The sequence below is a fragment of the Grus americana genome, chromosome 2, assembly GCF_028858705.1.
Source record: "Grus americana isolate bGruAme1 chromosome 2, bGruAme1.mat, whole genome shotgun sequence".
NCBI classification, from domain to species: Eukaryota; Metazoa; Chordata; class Aves; order Gruiformes; family Gruidae; genus Grus; species Grus americana.
This window is the reverse complement of record NC_072853.1, coordinates 16,608,351-16,629,184: the sequence shown is the minus strand read 5'-3', so window position 1 is coordinate 16,629,184 and position 20,834 is coordinate 16,608,351. Positions and strand designations below refer to the sequence as shown.

At 42.0% G+C, this 20,834-nt stretch overlaps 1 protein-coding gene across 4 annotated transcripts in view; it reads right to left on the bottom strand.

Annotated features, from left to right (window-relative positions):
• Positions 1-13,301, bottom strand: part of TRPS1 (transcriptional repressor GATA binding 1) — a 215,607-nt gene extending 202,306 nt beyond the window's left edge. For 3 of the 4 annotated variants that reach the window (XM_054817084.1, XM_054817091.1, XM_054817090.1), the window contains exon 1: positions 12,443-12,801. Coding sequence is in view for 1 of the 4 variants with exons in the window: in XM_054817090.1 (XP_054673065.1) it covers positions 12,443-12,452 (10 nt within the window). In the remaining 3 variants the exon portion in view is untranslated. Of the gene's footprint in view, positions 1-12,442; positions 12,802-13,177 lie in introns of those variants that run through there. The other variant, XM_054817085.1, reaches the window with a different exon arrangement.
• Positions 13,302-20,834: the final 7,533 nt, after the last annotated feature.

Below are 20,834 nucleotides of genomic sequence, written 5' to 3'. Positions count from 1 at the left end.
AAGGAAGCAAATGGAAGCTCTGCCCAAGTAAGGAATGCAAACGCATATACTTTATCATCTCTTTTAAATAAACTCCAAAATTGAATAACTATCGAACAAATTGAAAAAGGGCAGGAAGCTGAAGAACAAATTAAAAGAACAAATCAACGTATTTCTCTGACCTGCAAATATTTAATTCAAGCACATTCTTCTTCCAAGCAAGATGCCTATAAGCGTTTTGATGGCTGCTCATAATCAGATGTGTCACTCACAAAATTATAGTGTTTGGGGAGGGTACTGGGCAACCAAAAATGGCTTTTGCTGGAAGTATGTCACAAGCAAATCTTTTAGTCACCTCAGAATTGCACACGACTTCACTTCATTCCTTTGCACTGGCTGCGTGCGGGTTGCTTCACAGAAACACAACTGCAGTAATCGTCTTGACAGTAAACAGTAATCAGTAAATACTATTTACTGGGCAGATACGTGCCCCTGCTATTCCCTCAGCTTACCTATCCCCCGTCTCGGCCTTTCAGCCTCAACCCCCTCGCTCTGGGAAATTTTAAGGGGGGAATAAATAAATACAGGTAGTAAAATAGTGAAATCCCATAGCTGGCAAGATTTTCCTCTCTGAATGGACAAATTCTTAACTCCACGCAGCTCCAGACACTGAAGGATTAGATCCTAACCAGGGAAAACGCAGGAAAATGGTAATAAATATTGCATGGTAATCCACGGGAACTTTGGTCCCAATGTGATTTTTCTATAGTATCCTACAATAAATGGCATTACAACATCCATAATCTCAGCTCATATATCAGAGCGCTCTCTCCGCTCTCCTTGCCCTTCCTTCTTTCATGTAGTGCATTTTCTAAGAAAATGTACTTTTTCTGCACAAGTAAAGTCAGTGCAGTCCCGATCCTGACTGAAAGCAGCACAGTAGCGTGGTGAAAACTACTACGGACCGTATCGCGCTGCACGCAGCTACAACTGAGGAGTGTGGGGTTTATGGCAGCATTACTCTGGTAAGGTTTCATCTGAAATTCCTTCTGACAAGACAAAGGAAGTCACAGTTTGCTGGAGAGAAAAAGTAAATAAATTGTATTCATATGCAGTAAGAGCACTTCATGTCATAGTGGATTTTACAATATCCTAGTTCTCTTTCTATTCAGGCATGTGTCTTTTGGGCAATAAATTCTGAAAACCCAAGAAGGTAAAGCTTGCTTAACCATGAGTGTCCTTTCACCCAGTAAAATAAATTCCACAGCTGCTTTTTCTTTCTCCTGTGACTATTTTTTAAGCTCCTTCCCATTGACAACTACCCACTGTCACACTCCACTACTGAAACAAAAATCTTTTAAAATGCCAGCTTTTCAGATTTTTAATTTTGTCCCATTCAGGTAAAATGCTTTGCACAGCTGCCAGATCATCTTTGTTAGTAAAGATTTTCACATGCACAAATAAAAATTGAGAAACGAGGGAAGAAAAAACAGCTAGACAAACTCATTTTAAATGTTCTTTAGATAATGCAGTACCACAGCAAATCTCTAAGGAAAGTTAAGCTGAGACTGCCATGAACACCAAATAAATTTGCACCACTGGGATATTTAAGGTCCAATAAATCTTACTTTCCAATGGTTTTAAGACTCCAGGAAACAGTTTTTTCAGCTCTAGACTCCGTATGTTTTAACAAAACTGTCTACCTAAAAGCTATCGACTCCGACCTGCCATCTGTGAGAAATATTTTCAGGACATACTCATGTTTGCTGAACTACCAAATTATGAAAACCTTCATTAAGAAAAAAACAAACCACAAACACACATACATACATAAAAACCAACCAAACAACTTACTCTTTCTGTTTGCATGATAATGCCTAAGAAAGTTGTTTAAAAATGCCCCTATTTCCAATTCAAATTCTTATTAATTTATTTGAACTATTTCATGTTGCAGTCAACAGCATGAAACCAACAACTAATTGCAAAAAAATAAAATGCAAAGCAATAAAATCCATCACACTTCAGCCATGATATGTTGAGCATCAGCAGAAGAGCCAAGGGTAAGTGCCAACCTAAGCAATCACACCACTGTGCCATTTATCTGTTAAAATATACTGTTAAAAATACTAACAATTGCTTAAAAAAAAAAAAATCAGGTGGTACAGAAAAGTGTTTTATTTACGATGCTGTGACTTTTTGCAGTTTGGTTATATCAAAAGCACATTCTGTGGACGATGAAAGTCACTGCTTCCCTTGGCCTGTGAAAAATACCCTGATGCCCACGGCACGGCATACGGCTTGACGAGGGCGTTATAGCCTGCTTACATGGACACAAGTGTAATACTGGAGCTTCAGTCACTCCACTGCTATTTCTGCGAGCCTTGAAGACAGCAGTTGGTGAGGAACGCGCGGAAAGCGTGGCTGCGAAGCCAGTGAGCAGCAGCAGAGCTCAGAAGCAGGTGCACTACCTAAACCTGCTTTTTCTTTTCATACCTTTTGGGAAGCGAACCGATTTCAAACCAAAAGAATCGCTTTTAAAGATGACAGACCGAACCGTGCTCGCACTGAAGGGCAGTGAAATACTGCTTGACCACCCAAAGCAGGGCAGGAAAAATGCAAGATGGAGTCTTACAAAATGTCGTTACTGTGTCCTGAGTCCAGGGAAACTGCTTTAAAGTAGCAAACTGTAAGAAAGTGCAACATGGATCCCCCAAAACCACAGTTCCCACTCATTAAGCTGCAACGTAATTAGGATGCTTCCCGACGAGGATCAGATCTCGCTCGAGATGAAGTTAGCAGCAGTTTTGTCCCTTGCAAGTACAGGGGGAGATCAGGGCCATAACCAGAGGGGTTTAACCAATCTTTGGTCACACCTAAGTTTCTGCCAAGTTACCAGGCAAAGCAGGTTAGATTCACTTTCACAAAAATCATTTGCCTAAAAATCAAACCAGCCCAAACGCTTAAAAAAAAAAAAAATCCAGTTATGCTAAACTTCATTCTCTCACTAGCACACTTCATGTCGTAAACAACTGAAGAGCAGTGATGCAAAATGGATTCTTGCCTAGATTTGTAAACTTTTCCAGGAGTTGCAATATCCTGCATTTGATGACATCATGAAACTAACCACAAGTAAAAGTTGGTTTTCAATTTGTTCTACTTTTCCCTCATTAGTCTCTGTGTCAGAAATAGAATAAGAACACTCATTAAGTCACATTAAATTCTTTAAACTCATTAAGGGCTCAGAGAAAGAACAATACAAACACTGGTGTTTTTGTAAAAAAATTATGCAACACAGATGGACTTTCATTTCCATGTATTTTTAGAATGTATGTATGTGCATATAGCAGCCAAAGAGAGACCAAAATGTGTGAGGGAGAAACGGAGAGGCAGAGTAACAGAGACAAGGCAGAGCATACCTTACATATGACAGAATGATACCTAGATAAAAGTGGATTATGCATGATCACTGCTGACCTGATATAGATGAAGCGCTTAATGCTTTCTATCCTGAACTGTGGCAGAGCTGGAGGCAGACCCATACCCCACATTTCTTTTCAATTAACGATTCTGCGGGACCTTTTCCAGGGAGAAGACAACCTTGAAGGCCATACAGCCAGCAGCAATCAAGTGGCAATCAAACGTTTTGTCCATGGAGTACTTGGATTGCTACTGCTGCAGCTTAACATACTTTCTGACTGTAGTTGAAGATACATCTACTATACATGCTTATGGACTGACACGTAAGATACAGGTGTGTGCAGAATTTCAACAGTCTTGGAGAGTATCTCTGGGTGTGCAAAGGGTGGGTATTTGTTAGAAGATTTATTGTAGCTGAATGACTCAGATATATGTTGTTGATAACTTCAGATCTTACCCCCCCATAAGACTGGAAATATGAGCTCAATGCCACAAAATTATTTACATTCCTACAGTACGCTCAAACAACTACTACAGGATTAATTTAATCCATTATATTTTTTTTTTCATGAAAGATGTAACATGCAAATAGAGTTTAGTTCTAAAGAAAACTCCAGATCTGAAGAATGTGGAAGGAGACTAATTAGATGGCATAAATTTCAGATATCTGTAGCAGGCCACAGAAAGAAAACAATATATACAGTAGATGGGAGACCCGAGTCACTGTTTCTTTCCTTGCTACCACTGGGACAGCTGAAATGAGATGAGGGATGTTTTCTGACAGCCCCCAGGCCGAGCATCCCGAGCTGGGTGCCAGGGCGGTGCGGGCAGGCAGCCTCCGCTCGGGAGCTGGGCTCTCCTCTCCCTTCTCTCTAGCAGAGTCAGACACTGTTTACCTGCAAGGCACATGGTAAGGCTAATCTATTTTCACAAGGTTTTGCCTCAGGTATTTGGGGCAAGGTTTACTTTATTAATTGTGTGTGTGCGTGCGTGTCCATATCTATGCATGCAGGAGAAAGCTCGGCAACGGTCAGCATGTATTGCATTTTCGGTTTATACTCTGTAACTGCAGCTGGAGAACGTCTGATGAGTACATTTAATACACCTAAAAATAAGAATGCTAAATAGAAAAGCAAACTATGCTCAGATGAGGAAGCCGAAATTGGAGGTATCTTTCATTAACTGAATTTATGAAGCAATGTTTCATCTGCATAGTAAGTTTTGGATGATGTTCCACATAAATCGCAGCATTTGCTTGAAGAGCTGCGTGTGAGAAAGTTAAAAAGAATCATACTTTGGAAGCACTGAAAACCTTCTACCCCCGAAGAAAACTGCTTTATCCTAACTCATTTAACTTCCATTAAACATTAAACCACATCTGCACATAGGAATTTTAGGCAATACTTCACTTCAGTATCTACTTCAAACTTTTTTAGATCAGTTGAGAATTTGTTTTTTAAAATAATCCCAGTAAAGTCACTGGGATATCCAAAAGCAGTCTACAAGGTATCTGCCTAGGCACAGTATTTTTTTTTTTTTTTAATTAACTACTAGCAAAAATTCACCCCTGCTTCTTTTTGTGAACCACCAAGCTGTATGTTTAATTTTTTAAGTTTCAGTATGTATTTTAGACTTGCAGACTTTGCAAAGTAGGTCAGGAATACCCAAAGGATACACATTTGAAGGCTACAGATAGCAGAACACACCATTTACGGCTTTGTATATACACATACATACACATTCTATATAATATAGATAGATAGATTCAATGATTTAAACACATTACATCTATACTGTGTGTTTCAAGAACATTCAGATATTTACACTGTTAGATCACCACTCATTTTAGACCTACACTAGTGCCAGCTGCCAAAAAAAAGTACACAAATCAAAATATGTTACCTTTGTTCAAACAATACTGCTGTTCATTATATAATAGAAACTGTCATGCTTAATCTTCCAGGAACCAAGAACTGGTACATTCTTGGACCAGAGGTGGCTTGAAATGGTTTGAGGCAAAACTGAAGCATATTGTTTAAGTAAATCTTGCTGAGAAACATAAGCGCATTGATGATTTTTAACGTCATCTTTTATGGACTTTCTTTTTTTCAGATATATTAGTAAACTAAAAATGCTGGCATATTTTCAAAATGCAGAGAGATGAACACATCAGTGCTTTTTCTATAATATTTTTACGATATCAAATTATATATTTCCTCCTGCATTGTCAGCTTCGCTAAATGTAAGGGGGGGATCTGAAAAGGATGCTCGAGAGCAGATGCCATGATGAAGTAAAATGTACCTATAAAAATTACATGTTGACTTTGAGAATACCCCAAAACTAAATTTTTCCTTGGGAGTTCTCAGTATTATCCAAGTACCCCAAGGGTTGCTGTGGGCACTAAGCTACAGGCTGTCGTGTTCATTTTCCATTGGACATGAAAAAAATTGCCAAAAGCAGCATTCAAAAATATGTCTAGAGCATGATATAGAGAAATATATAGAAATGGTACAAACGCATTGAATTAATTCTTCAGGGTCAGAACCTTTTTAAACTCATATGTTAATCTGAGAAAACACTAAATAAAAATAAATACACTTCACTTATTGAGGAAAATCTGTTTTACAGCATTACGACTCCAGGACTTCTTCAGATTTTTAAGAATACAAAGGAAGCATTTTACAATTTCATCCTTAACAACACAGATTATACAATATTCATCAAGCAGACACAACCTTACTTACAGACAGACACAGACACACACAACTCTGCAGAGGCCAATCCTGCAGCCTTTACTGAATGCAAAAGTCCCCCTGACGTCAATGAGTATTTTTCAAGAATGAGAATTGCAGGATCAGGCCCAAAAAGTGCTTATGAAGATGAGATGTTACTTCAACAGATTGAATGTTAGATTAAATATAAAGATTGAGGCAAGACAAGTCTGGGGTTTAAACCCTAGGGAGGATTGACATTTAAAGTGTTGCCACTGAATTATAGCTCTCCACATTGGGTGGGGTAACCTCCTACTGGGTGGAGTGTCTCCCCTAAAGGAAGGGAAAACTGGCACAAGCCAACTTGGTCTTTGAACGATTTCCCTACTTGCCAACTTATGAAGTCGTCCTGACGTCAACTTCGTCAAGAAAGTCTATTGCCCAACTCCGTCTTTTACCGTAGAAAGTTTGCTTGTGTTCAAAACCCCAGCAGGCGTAGAAGAGAAATTAAGGAAACAAGCGAGAAAACTCTAAGCAAAATAAAGAAATTAGGAAAGAAAAGAAAATCCAGTCCGCTGTCTTTTCTTAAATATAGTTAATTTAAAAAAAAAAAACCAACACACAAATGTTTTGTTGGGTTTTCTTGTTTCTAATATCAGCTTAATACAAATAGATATAGATCGCCAGAGACTATTACTAAACCTATTTTAAAATCTGGTTAGTTTTAAAATATGAGGTGGAGAGCGCTCAGAAAGTGGCAGCTCTGCAAGATAGAATCTCTCGTCTTCTGCAATGGGCAGCGAGTATCTTCCCAATCAGTGTCACTAACAGGTGTAAAACGCTCTCATACCAGGAAAATAATATTCACTGAACTGCCACCAAAGGTATGTTTAACATATTAGTCCTCTCTGAATCAAAATAAATTGTTTCTCCAAAAGAAGGCTTTGGGTGCTGGGCAAGAAAGAAGGGGGGGGAGGGGGGGAATCAACCCAAAAAAAGAAAAAGGATAAAGCATCTCAAAATGCCCATGGGAAAAAAAAATTTAAAAAAAATCAGAAAACAGTTTAAGTTACCGTAACCTGAAATGCACCAGCCATCACAAAGAGCAATTGGAGAAATCCAGCAGAGCTCAGCAGGAAAGATTTTTAATAACAGATTGAAAAACAAGAATAAAAATAACTGCATCAACAGGGCCTTTCTTCCTCAGGCCACAAGCCCGTTTTTACTTGAATTTTAAAAAAATGGCAGTTTGGCCACTAAAACCAATCCAGAACATTATTAAAAGTTAAAAGCTACCAATTACTTCTGTCTGTTCTTTTAAAGCAAAGTTTGGCATTACGTCAGTTGGTTTAAAGAAAACAAGAAAGAGAGAGAGAAAGAAAGAGAGAAAGTTTCCTGCTTGTATAAATTAAACCACCAGGGAAGGTGTCTAGCCACTTGTAAAGCATTTATTACAGGTTTTTAAAGGGCTAGTAACATTTTAAAAATTAAATATTTTAAAATCAATTTAAGAGAAAAAAAAAAAAAATCAATCTGAGCCTGGAAAGAAAGCAGACTTACGAGAAATTAGACATATGTGAACTGCAGCTAAGAAAGTAAAAATTAGGACTATTAGTAACTATTAGGACTAAACCTTGTGATTCAATATAATTCTCTTTTCATGGCAGAAATAATCCTATTGTAGCTGCTGTACTCGCACACATCCCCTACAAGCATGGAAAAGCCCCACCGAACTTTACGGGATGGAACCAAGTGGGTTCTGTAGGAACATCCTACGGAAGTGCCACTCGTGGCAGCTATGCAATGCAACGAAGAATATTCTCTCTACAGCTTCTCTAAATCCACGTACAGAGATCCGCAGCCAGAGTAAGATCCTGTAGTTAATGCGGCAGGACCATAATAAAAATTACTGATAGAAAGATTAGCAATTTCTATTAAATTTTAGATGTATTTTCCACTGGTGCTGTTATTATTAAATTTTAAAGAACCACTTTAAAGGTACTAGAAAATAAGAAACCGATAGCACAGAACATGAATAAAACATAGAGAGCTATTAAACAAAGTTTCTTACACGCAGCTATGCCAGTTCACCTAAATCACAGTCTTCTAAACCCCATGACGCCAAATCAGAGACTCGTCTGACTCCGGACAACACATCAAGTGGAATGGTGTTCAGTTGTGCAACACTTTTGGGGTGTGACAAAATGTCCACTGGGGACTTACATCCAGACCATGGTAGTTATTCTCCCACTGCTCCCTGCTTCATTTGAGCCTTGGTCTGCATGACAAGAAGTCAGAATAATATGCCACCGCTTCTCTCCCCCCCCCGCGCTCCTCTGCCCCAGCAGCGTTTCTTATGTTCTGGGCACGTATACAACTGACTAAGGATCGGCGTTCTCAAAGGCCCTTTATTGATTAGGTGCAAAACAACATCAAGAAGTGAATAATAAGCATAATCTGAAAAATGTAGTTACGTGTCTTGCCCTTGTAAACATTTACTATCTAATGGTGTAATTGTACTTTAATCCTTCACATCATCTGATATAACTCATTATGTGTTTTTTCTTTTAATTAGCAAACACACAATCCAAAAAAACCAAAGCCCAGAAAGTTTTTCACCTACCATAAAAACTGAACCAAAAATAGTCTTAAAGTAAAGTAATCAAATACTCTCTCTCTTTGGGTGCAGGCTTATCTTTTTTAGTCAAAAGAGAACTTCACTGGCACAGGGTAGGAAAAAGAACTCCATAATTCATGACAGTACCAAGAAAAAAAGTTCTTCTCCTTCTCCAGGAGGACTGGAAAGGGCACTTTTATTTATCTTCTGGACAGACAAAAATAGTAGAACCTAGACCAGATATGCTGTAATTAATGTATCCAAAGGTCAACAGGCAATGGTATTTATACAATAGATGGGTGCAGACTATGCTGGTTATAGTATTAATCACCAGTATTTGAAAATAGCATTGTTTTCTTACTAGGTAAGAACTTTAGAAAGTTTCAGAAACAAAAAAGAAACTTTTTTTTTCCCTCATACCTGCCTGCTATTCTTTTTAACCAATTGCTTTTTAACTTGTGAGGTGTAATATTTGGGACAAAAACACCCGAGTTTACAGTCGCTCAGGACTGCCAAAAACAGACCCAGACTACCTCACTAGTTGTGCTGAGGAAACTAAATTAAGCAAGGGCAAACACCAACTGGAAAGTTGTCAGTTTACTGAATGAATGGCTTCATTTTACACACCAGTTAGAATATCTTAATCAGAATATATTTCTGTTCGAGGCCAACATTTTTACTACCAGGTGGCAGTTCGCTTTAACAGAAACTGTATTAAAAATGTAATTTATTTCCACTTTACTTTCACCTAACAAAAAGGGTTGTCAGATTCCCAGCCTGTCATGTTCAAAAATATTTAACCATAAACTTTCTCACAATGTTATATTTGGTGTTACCCACAAACCTTTATTAAAGCGATACTGCCAGTGTGGCTGCAGTTAAGATCTGAGAATGTTTCTATATAGATTATTATATTAAAATACTGTCAAGAGTTTGTAAGAGACATAAATATTCATATACATATGCCCCCCCCCAAACTTAGAGGGAAAGTTCCACATAAAAAGAATAATTTAAATACATACCCAGAGTTGCCTGTTTGTAATTAAAATGTTGGGTTTTTCCTAAATGTCTTAGCTAATTTTTTAACTCTTTCACACTGTAATGTAAAATAGTTTTGTTTCAAAGCAACTGCCTGATAAAGTGGTAAAAGAGGTAATTCACATGAACAGAAAGTAATTAGTCATTGTTTGCACAATGCTTTGAAAATATAAAACCCTATGTGTCAACTAGCATTAAAATATAATACGATTGAAATACAGAGATTTAACAAGCAACCATTGCATCTCACAGACACTCGACTCCACACACAAGAATTAGTACTACGCTGTTATTAATGCACAATCATGATATGTGAAAATAATATTCTTCACACGCAGCCAGAGCATGCATGGTAACAGTGTGTACTAGGGAAGTTTACTACGAATGATAGACAACACATGACAGAAAAATAATCCTGCTAGGGGTTCATAAAATACTACTGAATTTACTCGATCACCGATAAAAACATAAAGCAACCCACAAAGCTACTGTATAAATTATGCTAAAAATGCATTAAAAATATAAGAGGATAACCTGGCTGCATCGTAAGCGTTTGATGCCCAAAGAAGTCTCAGATCTCTGAAGTTGTCATTTACATTTTTTTTCCCTTTATTAACATTACTATGAAATAAAGAAAAAAATAAAGCCATAGTCTCACACGCAAAGATTGCCCAGTGTTATTTAGAGTCTGTTTTAGAGGATCACAGGCAAAACATGTAAACTTAAAAGCTGATGCAACTTTGCCCTTTACTTACTTTGTTGTCACTACATATATGCAAAGTTTCAAAAAGAGAAAAGTTATTATATATAACAAAAAAAAAGCGATAATCAGACAGAACAGGCTAGATTAGGAACTGACTAGTCTTCTCATATCTAATCTCTCTAAGTCTTAAAAAGGTGAAGCAGACTTCTGTTGTCACAAACAGTCTGATTAACTTGTATATAGGCATTGATGCACTACTGAACTCCAACTTTATTGATTCTATGTGGCAAACCTCAAGCAGGTATACATTTTTCAAGAGGAAAAAAGAAAAAGTCTTTTTTTTTTTTCCTCTCTACAGAGAAAGGTTCCACTTGTTTGGTTTGACCATGTTATTAACAAACTTTCATTCAGTGGTTAAAAAAGAAAAAAAAAAATCTTTCAAAGTGTTGATATCATTTCCAGACAGTCTTGTCAGCATCACAATTTACAGGAAATAGTTGATGTTCTCAAACAAACCCTGTATTTACTCATAGACCCAGAGTACTTGCAAAAAAGAAAAAAAAAATCCTCACTCTTTTGGAGTGCTTTTTTTAAATGTCACTCTGGTGGAATATCTGAGAGAGCTGTCTAACCTAACACACATATTGTGAACATGAGGCAAACACAAACTGCAGTTCAGAAGACTACTGTAACTTTTATTCTCATTTTGTCCACGTCAGGAACTGGCTCTTACCACTACTTTCCTTTGCTGCCCCTTGCATTTTTAACTCTGGCAGTCTTCTCTAAATGTTCAACTTTTCCTAAAGCCAACAGGAAAGTAACATGATGCCACCAACATCCATAGGATTCAGTCGCGGAGTTGAAGAAGACTGCCTGAATGGCAAAGAAGTTTGATGGTTCCTTGAGAGACTTACTGAACTCGATTAAATAAAACCTGAAGCGTATTAAATTATTGTTTGTTTCAATCAACATTCAAAATGCGCTGCATGCTGTAAAAGCAGTGAAGGCAGCATGGTCCGCATAATAGCTAACACTCTTTTTTACTAGAGACTATTTTCCCCCTCGGAGAGGATTTGTCGCCTTGGTTCCCCAAGTATGCTGAGGTGCCCCTGGCTCCAGCCCTGCCAGGCAAGGTACTCGCACTGGCGGAGGAAGGAGTGATGGAGGGGAGACGTCTCTCCAACTCATCACTTATCCCCACACCTCAGTCAGTGCACTTGAGAACTTTGCCATTTGCAGACAGAAAACGCAGCCGATTGTGAAAAAAGATAAAATATACAGGAGGGTAGCGGGCCCCACTAGAAACCGCGTAGGAGTGCCGGGATGTCTGAGCGCCCTGATTTGCAGCAGGGAGGCAGATAAACAAAGCCCCCGAAATGTCAAGTCCCTTTAGGGAGCCGTTCGCGCCCCAGGGCAGCGCGGCGGCGGGCAGCGCCCCGGGCCCGACCCCCTCCGGCACCGGCCCGGGCCACCCCGGCTGCCCCGAGCGCGGTGCGCCCATCGCCGCGCAACCCTCCGCGCAGCCTCTCCATCCCCGGCCTCGGCTCCATTCATTCCTCCCTTCCGAAAAGCAAACAGGCGGGTAACTACAGCGGGGAGCAGCCCCCCGCCGGCAGCCCCCGAGGACGAGGCGGGGGGGGGGGGGGGAAAGCGAGACGCTCCACAAAGTTGTGGCAGGCCGGGGAGAGCCGAGCGTGGGGACGCAGCGCTGAGAGCAGAGCTTCGCCTTTAAGAGGGAAAAGTTTTACGTCTCTCTGCGCTCTGATTTCAAAAAAAACAAATCAAAACAAAACAAAAAAAATCACCACCACCATGTCGCCTCTTCCCCCGATGTGACCGGGAGGGACCCCGAGCCCCCCTCCCGGCGCAGCACAGCTCCGCACCCGGCCTCCCCCGGTGTGTCCCCGGGCAAGGAGGAGGAAAAGGGGAAGGAAAAAAAAAAGAAAAAAGAAAAAAAAAGTTTTTCCCAAACTTACTACTCTTCATGATGGTGTCTCTGTGCCCCGCTTGTCATGATCCCCATTAAAACTTCCAGCAGCGGCAGGAGCGGCAAGACTGTGCGACTGCAGCTCATCGGATGCAAACCCTCTTTGCTCGTCTTCTACTTCCACCCCCCGCGTCTCCCTTCCCCTCCCCCCGGAGCGCCCCGGTGCCGGGGAATCGGCGGCCGCGGAGATAAGGCGCGGAGAGGCGCGGAGGGGAGGGCAGAGCCGCGGCCGCCGCCGCCGCTCCCCTCCCCGCCTCCGGGCCAGGGGGCTGCTCCCCCTGCCCGCCGCCGCCGCTGAACTTGACCCTCCCGACTCCAGCGGGGCTACCGCGGTTTTGAAGTCGCCAATTTCCAGCCATCGCACATGGCTTTGACCCACCGGCGGGGGGAAGGGGGGCGCCGGGGGGGGGGGGGGAAGATGCACCAAAAAAAGCCTGTGAAATCCGAGCAGCCCCCCGCTCCCTGTGATTATGCCCACCCCCCGCTTTTGTTGGGTGGTGGGTTTGTTGTTGGTTTTTTTTGGGGGGGGGATATATTTTTAGGCAGGGGGGTGCACCCGCGCTGCCCCCCCCGGGCACACGCCGCGCCGCCGCGGGCGCCGCGCCCCCGCCCCGCACGGCGGCCCCCCCCCGCGCCCGCCGCCGCGCCGCCCCCTCCCGGCCCGCCGGCCGCGGCGCCCTCCCCGCCGCCGGGCCGCCCCCGCCCGCGCCCCCCCGCGCCTTACCTGTTGATTAACCGTCAGCAACAGCCCCGGCAGCCTGGAAGATGGTGGAGCCGCGGCGTGAGCCATGAACCGTCTCCTGCTGCCGGCGGAGTTGGCCGCGGATTATGTGGCGGTGGCCGGGGAGGGAGGGGGGGGGGGCGGGGGGCCGCGGCGCCGCTGCCTCCCCCCTCGGCCCCGCTCGGCGGGGAGGGGGCGACGGGCCCGCCGGCCGCCGGCGGGCGGTGCGGGGCGGGGGCGCGGGCGCGGCGGGGCGGGGGGCGCGGGCCGGGGCACGGCGCGGCGGCCCCGCCGGCGGCGAGGCGGCGGCCTGGGAGCGCGGGGCGGCCGGCGCGTTATCAGGACTGTTATCGCTTGTCAGGACCTCCGTCTCCCCGCATTACGTCAGTTTCAAGACACCAACACTATTAATATCAAAGGAGCCTTCGCGGAGGAAAGCGCCACCCCAGACGGAGCGCCCTTAAAGAGACAGTGCAGCCGGCCCCGCCGCGCGGCCCGCGCCGCCCCCCGCCTCCGCCCGCCGCGACGCGACGCGGCCTCCGCCGCCGGGCCACGGCCACGGGCGCGCGCGGCCCGAGCCCCGCCGAGCCCGGGCAAGCGGAGGCCGCGCAGGGGGCGCGTCGCCCCGCGGCCGCGGGGACTCCGGCTAAGTTGGTGCAGGAATAGCCCGCAGGCCACAGCCGCACACCGAGCGCGGCCCGCCGGAGGTTGCTCTGCCTTCTGTCATTTGGACCGACCGCTGTCCCACGGGATTAAAAAAATTGGGGGGGGGGGGGGTAAAAGGTGCGACCCACGCGCGGCAATAGCTGCCTCCCTCGGGAGATCCGAGCTCTGCGCGGGGCACAGGATTGCGCGGGGAAATGTAGATTTAGTGTCATCTCTGTCGTCCCTTTCCCCCCCCCCCCTTGGTTCTGCGCGGGTGCTGAGGCGGATGGACAGACACGTTCCAGGTTTTGGGCTGGTACGCCCCGTTGCTGCCTGCTCTGGGACACCTATCGCAAGTCAGTCCCAAGCTGCTCCGAGCAAACCCTGACAACTTTTCCTGCTTGTGCAGAACCTTTTCAGTTCAAAATACTCCGATTTCTCCCGTGCTACAAATTGCCAGAAGTCTGTATGTTAATGTAAAAACACTAAGGAGAAGCAGTACATAAAAGGTTCCTGTGAAAGGATTTTAAAATCCCAAATATAGTAGGCGTTAAAAACTATGTAAACATTTGTTGGGCATTTTGACACAATTTTTTCTGCAGTTAGGTGACTTTATATGGCATGTTTTTCCTCCCATGCAAGTCGTTTTAAACTAATTTCACATTAAAATACATGCATTCTGGTTGCTTACGACTACTAACACGTTATTCAAGGGAGAAGCTGGAAAAGAGTTAAATCGTTACAGTGCGAGAGATGAAGCTGCTTCCCCCCAAATGTTTGAAATGACATAACTTTTTCCTTACAATTTTATTTTCAAATACATGGCGAAATGTAAAGCGTAAAATCTTCAGAGATACACGCTGACGCAAATGAAACCCTACTGTAAAACATATGGCGTTTGCAGCCCTCTCTCCGAATTTAAACATTCTTCATATATGTTTAGTATAATCCACTGGCAGATTTGTAAAGTAATTGCTCATGTAAATCACCCAGGAACACATTTCCCCCTTAAGTTCTTTTGTAGGATTGTCTGATAAAGCACTTTATGAATAGAAAAGCAATAATTCACGTACAAGAGGTGAACTTGTCATGTTGAAAATGGAAGGTAAAATACAGTTGCACGATGAGGCACACAGTAGGATCCCCGAGACAGGGAGAGGAGAACTGACAGATTATGTGTGGGACTCCCTCTATACCCATCAGCAGAAAATCAGTTTGGAGCAGTGGAGATGTTTATCTATGGAATGAGAAGAAAAGTAATATCAGAATTTAAAATTTATTACAAAGTCTGCCTCGATACTGCAGTGCCAGGGCCATGCTCGGTAGCACTTCACTAATGCGCGCACAGAGAACCTTTCCTGACTTCGTAAACCTTTACTTTTTCTCAAGCTGCAAATTCCATGGCTGAATCGCAGTCGAAGAGACAAACCACTTACGCCAATTTCAGTGAATGCAGAATTCTGAAAAGCAACTATTTTTGTCCCATTCGCACCGATTCAAACATGTTCTTCTCTGCATTTTAGATTTTACTGTTGTTACTGAGTATGTCAGCCGCGAGTGACTTCACTTGGCAGATGTCTTGTATATGAAGGGTTAAAATCAGCAGGTATTTTGTTTGATGACTTGGCTAAGCATCTTACAAGCAGGGCTTGAGTGGAAAATATTTAAACAAGGGTTATTCCCCTTTGCTTCTCTGCACTAGTGAGACTTATTAATGTCTTTTTATTTTCAACCAGGAAATGATGCCCCCCACACCTTAAATCCCAGCCAGTTCGTATGTGTGGCTGCAGCTTTCCCACATTTTATTCACATTATGACAGACAAACTGGGGAGAAGATCGATACCAATGAAAGTGCAGGTTTCAACACGTGTAAACCTTGATAACAAACACACCTTTTTTCACCTGTAGAACAATATTAGAGAGATGTATTTTTAAAAGACATAAGCCTCTTTTTGCATATGCTTTGAAAATGAAACCGCAAAAGCTGTTCATAGGCAAAGATGAGAAGGACAAAATATGTCTTCATAGTTTCATAGTAGACAACTGTAATGAAATACTGTATCTCTCAGAAAAAGTTTGTTACCGTATCTTTGTAAAAAATGCTTGCATGATACATTCTGCATTTCAAGTTAAAATAAAGCAGATCAAGAAGACGTCAATATCAATCTGTTTATATTCACCACAAAAGAACTGTAGAGAACTTAATAAAGGCAAAAATATTTTCGTGAACTTTTTCAGGCAAATTATTTATTTATGAAATAATTTACAAAGAAAATTTTTACCTCATGGCTTAGATACATTGCATATGCTTGTGATTGACACAATATGTTCAGGCTCAAAGGCCCATGCCTTTTTTTTTTTCTCTCCCTCTTTTTTTTTTTTTTTTTTTTAATCCTAGCAGGAATATTTCAAAACAACCAACTAATTCATGAAGTCGTATAGTAATTGTTTGACAGTTGTTTCTAATATAGAAAAATAAGTTATGTATATTGTTTTCATTCAAATATTTGTTGATTTGTTGTTAGAATCCTCTGACGTTGACATGCCACAAATTGCATTAGGAGAAATATTGGAGATTTATTTTCATTTATTATCTTCTGCTGTCAAACATTTGCAAAACCGCTTAAAGCAAGTTTTATTTCACTTTATTCAAAACTCATATTCTGCATGATAGTAGGTGGTTGTTGAAATAGCAAGTCCAGCTTTCTGTAATAGATAAGAGCTGAGGAAATGAAAGAAAAGCAGCAAAGCAAGAAGATGCAGAGAAAGTGCTGCTTTCACCGAGAGGCATGAACAAAGTAACTTCTAAATAATTCTCCATTTTTTTTTTTACACTCAAGCACATTCTCCATTGAGGGAGAATACAGAGGCCAGTCACAGTTGCTTCTTGAAGGAAAACAGTATAACAGTCATTGTTTATCAAGATGACATAACATGCCATTTATGCCTTTATTGTTTAATGCAGTTTCTCTTTTCTTGTAGTTTACTCAGCGTAGATGCAAAGAGGGATTAACAGTTAAGCATAAGCATACTTGTTTTACAATTTCAGCCTTTTAGTGCATAACTTACTTACTTAAAGCACTAGAGCCTATAATCACAATGGTTTTACCTGATGGAACATGCATTTCAGAAATATAATCCAACTGTTTACCCTAACACGTCATAAATTGCAATTCTCTACAAAAACCTCAGAGATTGACATCCATTGCTCTTAAATGCCTGCTGCTTTAGCACACATCATCAAGAAAGTATTTCTGTATTATTCTCCCTCCAGTTGGTAGTATATCACATGAATTCTAAAGACCGTTTTCTTATACTGTCTTAATAATGAGCATTTTGAGGAGCATTTAGTTATGTGGCTGAGGCACTCCAGTGTGAGTTTCTTGGGAATATAAACACGGCAACTTGCAGGATTTCTGCAGACCCGCTTCTTTTCCTTGCACAACTTTTGTGACATGAAATCATCGGGAAACTTTTGTTCCCTTTCTTACACCCTGCACAGAGTCAAGTTTCTAAACTTCAAGTTGTGCGCCAAAGGCAAAAAAACTACCACCGATTTTCAAAGAAACGGGTCTGGGGACCCTAACGATGTGGTTGAAACGTCTCTGAAAAGAGATTATGCGTTGTGATAGACAGGGCAGCGCTGAGAACAGCCAATGAAACAGCATGCAACAGAAGAGCTAATACCATGGCATCATCCCAGATTCAACAGATGTTTTCTAGGGGGATTGGATATCTGGTAATGGGAAATGGAACCTTTCTCTTCTATGTCACTGGTTTTAACACAGGCCAGTAGTGATGGAAAGTCAATAATATCTGACGCTTGTTTGGTAGCTTTCTCCGCTGCGTGGTAGAAGAACATCCTCCTGACCGTAGCGCACCGCGGCTGGCCGGGACTCCCCAGTGCCCCGGTGGCACTGCCGGCAGAAGGGCCTTGCACAGAAGTGCCTTAGAAGCCCTTTTCCCTCTGCGCGGTCTCTCCTCGGGAGGGATGAGGAACACCGACCGGGCATAGGCTGCTCCTGCTAATGGCGTGTCTGCAGATAGTTAAATAACTCTGGCAGCCGCAAAAGATAATTTATCACTTTACACTATCGTAAAATCTACTAGAAAATTAAAAATGCTAAAACACCAGACTCCCTGAAATCATTTACATGCAGGAATCCACATAATTGTATAGATTTTGATCTTAAAAATGCTATGTAAAAGGCATTCATCCAAAGCTCTGAAAAACCTCGCATGCACATACACATACATATGGAGTAATATATAATGAGTGTCTCCCAACAAATATCAATAGAAGAGGTGGCAGCGTTTCTTCCCACATTTCAACCACAACTTCAGCAAATCAAAACAACCCGAGCCCCCTGTCCTGTCATCACCTCCTGCCAGACAGAGCCACTACCTCTCCCTGCCTCAGTTCCATATTCATCTTCCCTCCAGCATTTCCAGCATTTCTGGGAAGTTTAATCTGGATCGGTTCAAAGTGCATTGAAGTGAATGGAAAAAAAAAAAAAAGACTAGGAATGAGTTTAGTAATCTTTACATTAGGTCCTACATGCAAGTATTTTTCAGTCTTATTCCTATGGCTCATTGCTATGAAATTTCGGTGTTCCGGACATAACAATATTAAAACTCACTACAGTGTCTTCTAATGTAAAACAACAAATCTGTACAATAGAGGTGTTTGGCTCAAAAGAAGTTTTCTTTCATTTGATTTCTTGTACATAGGTTTTTTATTTTCCATTTATGACTTCTCACTGTGTTCAAATCTTTATTTTAATGTGACAGACTACAAGCAACGTGTTTTTATTGCTGAGAAGATTTATTTACATAGATACTGATGCAAGGTCTCAGATTAAGTTTAGGAAAAGGAAATATCTTTCAAATATATATATATTTCACTTTGCAAAAAAGTGCACAATCCATTCCAATATGAACAGCAAAGGCATACCCACAATATATGGCCCAGAAGGGGCAACAAAAGCTATCAGGAATCTCAGACGCACAATGCATTGGTAAAATTACCAAGATGCTGTCACTATTTCCAATTAGAAGTGGAGGGAAGGTCACACAATGCTACATGGCAATGTAGCACGTGGTCTTTGGTGGTCTCTATCAGTCTCCTGTGAAGCTCTTTCAAGCACACACACACATGGACACAAATAACTACATTCGACCGAACCAATATACCTAACTTTCCAAGCGTGCAATGCTTTGAGCAAGGAAGGGCTTGACCTTAATCCGGCCTTACCCTCTGTATCATGAACCAGTCCATCTTGCAAAGAGGTGATCTGATGAACCACTGCGTGCCAGGAGTGATTACTGATAGGCAGAAATTTGCCTTGCATCAGCTCCTGAACTTGGACCGGGGAATTTTTATAGCAAAAGGAAGAAAGGTCAGTGTGTTCACAGAATCAGAGAATCACAGAATGGCTGAGGCTGGAAGGGACCTCTGGAGGTCATCTTGTCCAACCCCCTTGCTCAAGCAGGACCACCTAGAGCCGGTTGCCCAGGACCCAGTTCCTCCATTTGGAAACTTCATAGCTCTCCAGTAGTCTACACGACTGCTATAACTCGCTCCTGAACTGAGACAACTCAAAGGAGCTTTCTAATCTGAGTGAGAAGAGCACCCTGACCAGCTTTCTGTCTGACCTCTGCATAAGAATAAGTACACAAGTCTGAAATGTAAATATGATACCTCTTTTAATGTTTAGTCTTTGGAAACAGGTAACCTAATAAGAATGCCACCTTGGTTAACACTAAGGCTTCTTGCCACCAAGATTAATATAAACCATGTCCTTTAGTTGTGAAACGGCAGTGCAACTGTCTTTGTTGAAAAACATGGAACAACTGTAGGCATCCTTTAAACTTATTCAAGAGCTTGCTTAATTTTCCTCAGTGCTTATCAGTCTTAAAAGAGGACTTCTTTGTAAATAGCAATTCCTTTTGGGAAGAGCACATCAACCTTACACAAGTGACAGCAGCCTTAGGTCACTTGGTTCTGCTTTCTCACTTAGAAACCTCATTTCTGTTCATACCTCTCACTCTCCATGAGCTGGATCATATGCCCGTACGCAAGGTTTTACTGAGCATAGCATGAATCAGGCAAAAATAATGCAGAAGGATCAGCGTTCATTTACACATGGGATCTTGATGTGGTGAAGTGCAGATCATGACCCAGAAAACGTGTGTCCTTGTCTGCTTTAATGCCTGGACAAACTGATCCCACAGAGGGCAAAAATAGTCTTTACTACTTCAGTATTATTTTTTTTTCCTCCTTCCTGACTCCACTGCTCTTAGTTCCTTTCATTGCTCACATAAAACAGACAGTTACCTTATGACATACTAAAATATTTATGCGTTAGACTTCTTATTTAACAATAGCCAGAAATACCCTTAATAGGCTGGTGAAAAACCTGGATAGTTTTGGCAATTTTGCTGTATATATTATATTTTTTTTCCAGTGTATGCATCAATGGAACAAAAAAACCCAAACTGAAACAAAAAAAAAACCTCAAAGTAACTCATCCCTGACCAATCCCTTCCCCTCTTAGTTCTTTAGCATTGCCAAATACACTGATATTATTGACATTAACATACACATTGAACTAAGGATCATTAGCTATTTTTAAATAAAGGAAATAAAGCTATGTACTACATTATGACTAATATATGAAAGAGTCACTCGTACAGTGACTTGTAAATAGAACATTCGTGATTAATAGCTTTATATTTGTGGAAAGAGGCATCTTTTTGAATGACTGTTGCGCAGGATATGGGCAGAAAATAATCGGGACTATTTAGAAATCAAAGCAATAAAAACAAATACAGAGAGCGTGAAAGATCTATCAAAGAAAGGGCCACGTGACCTTCACGAGCCCTTAGTCACAGGAGCCAAACTGGCTTGCACATAGGAAGCATCCCTGGAGGTAACAGCACTGGTGCCCTATTTCTCCTTGTCAGGAGCTAGAGACAGCCCAACTGGCAATCCAGAGATGCAGCGAGCAAGCC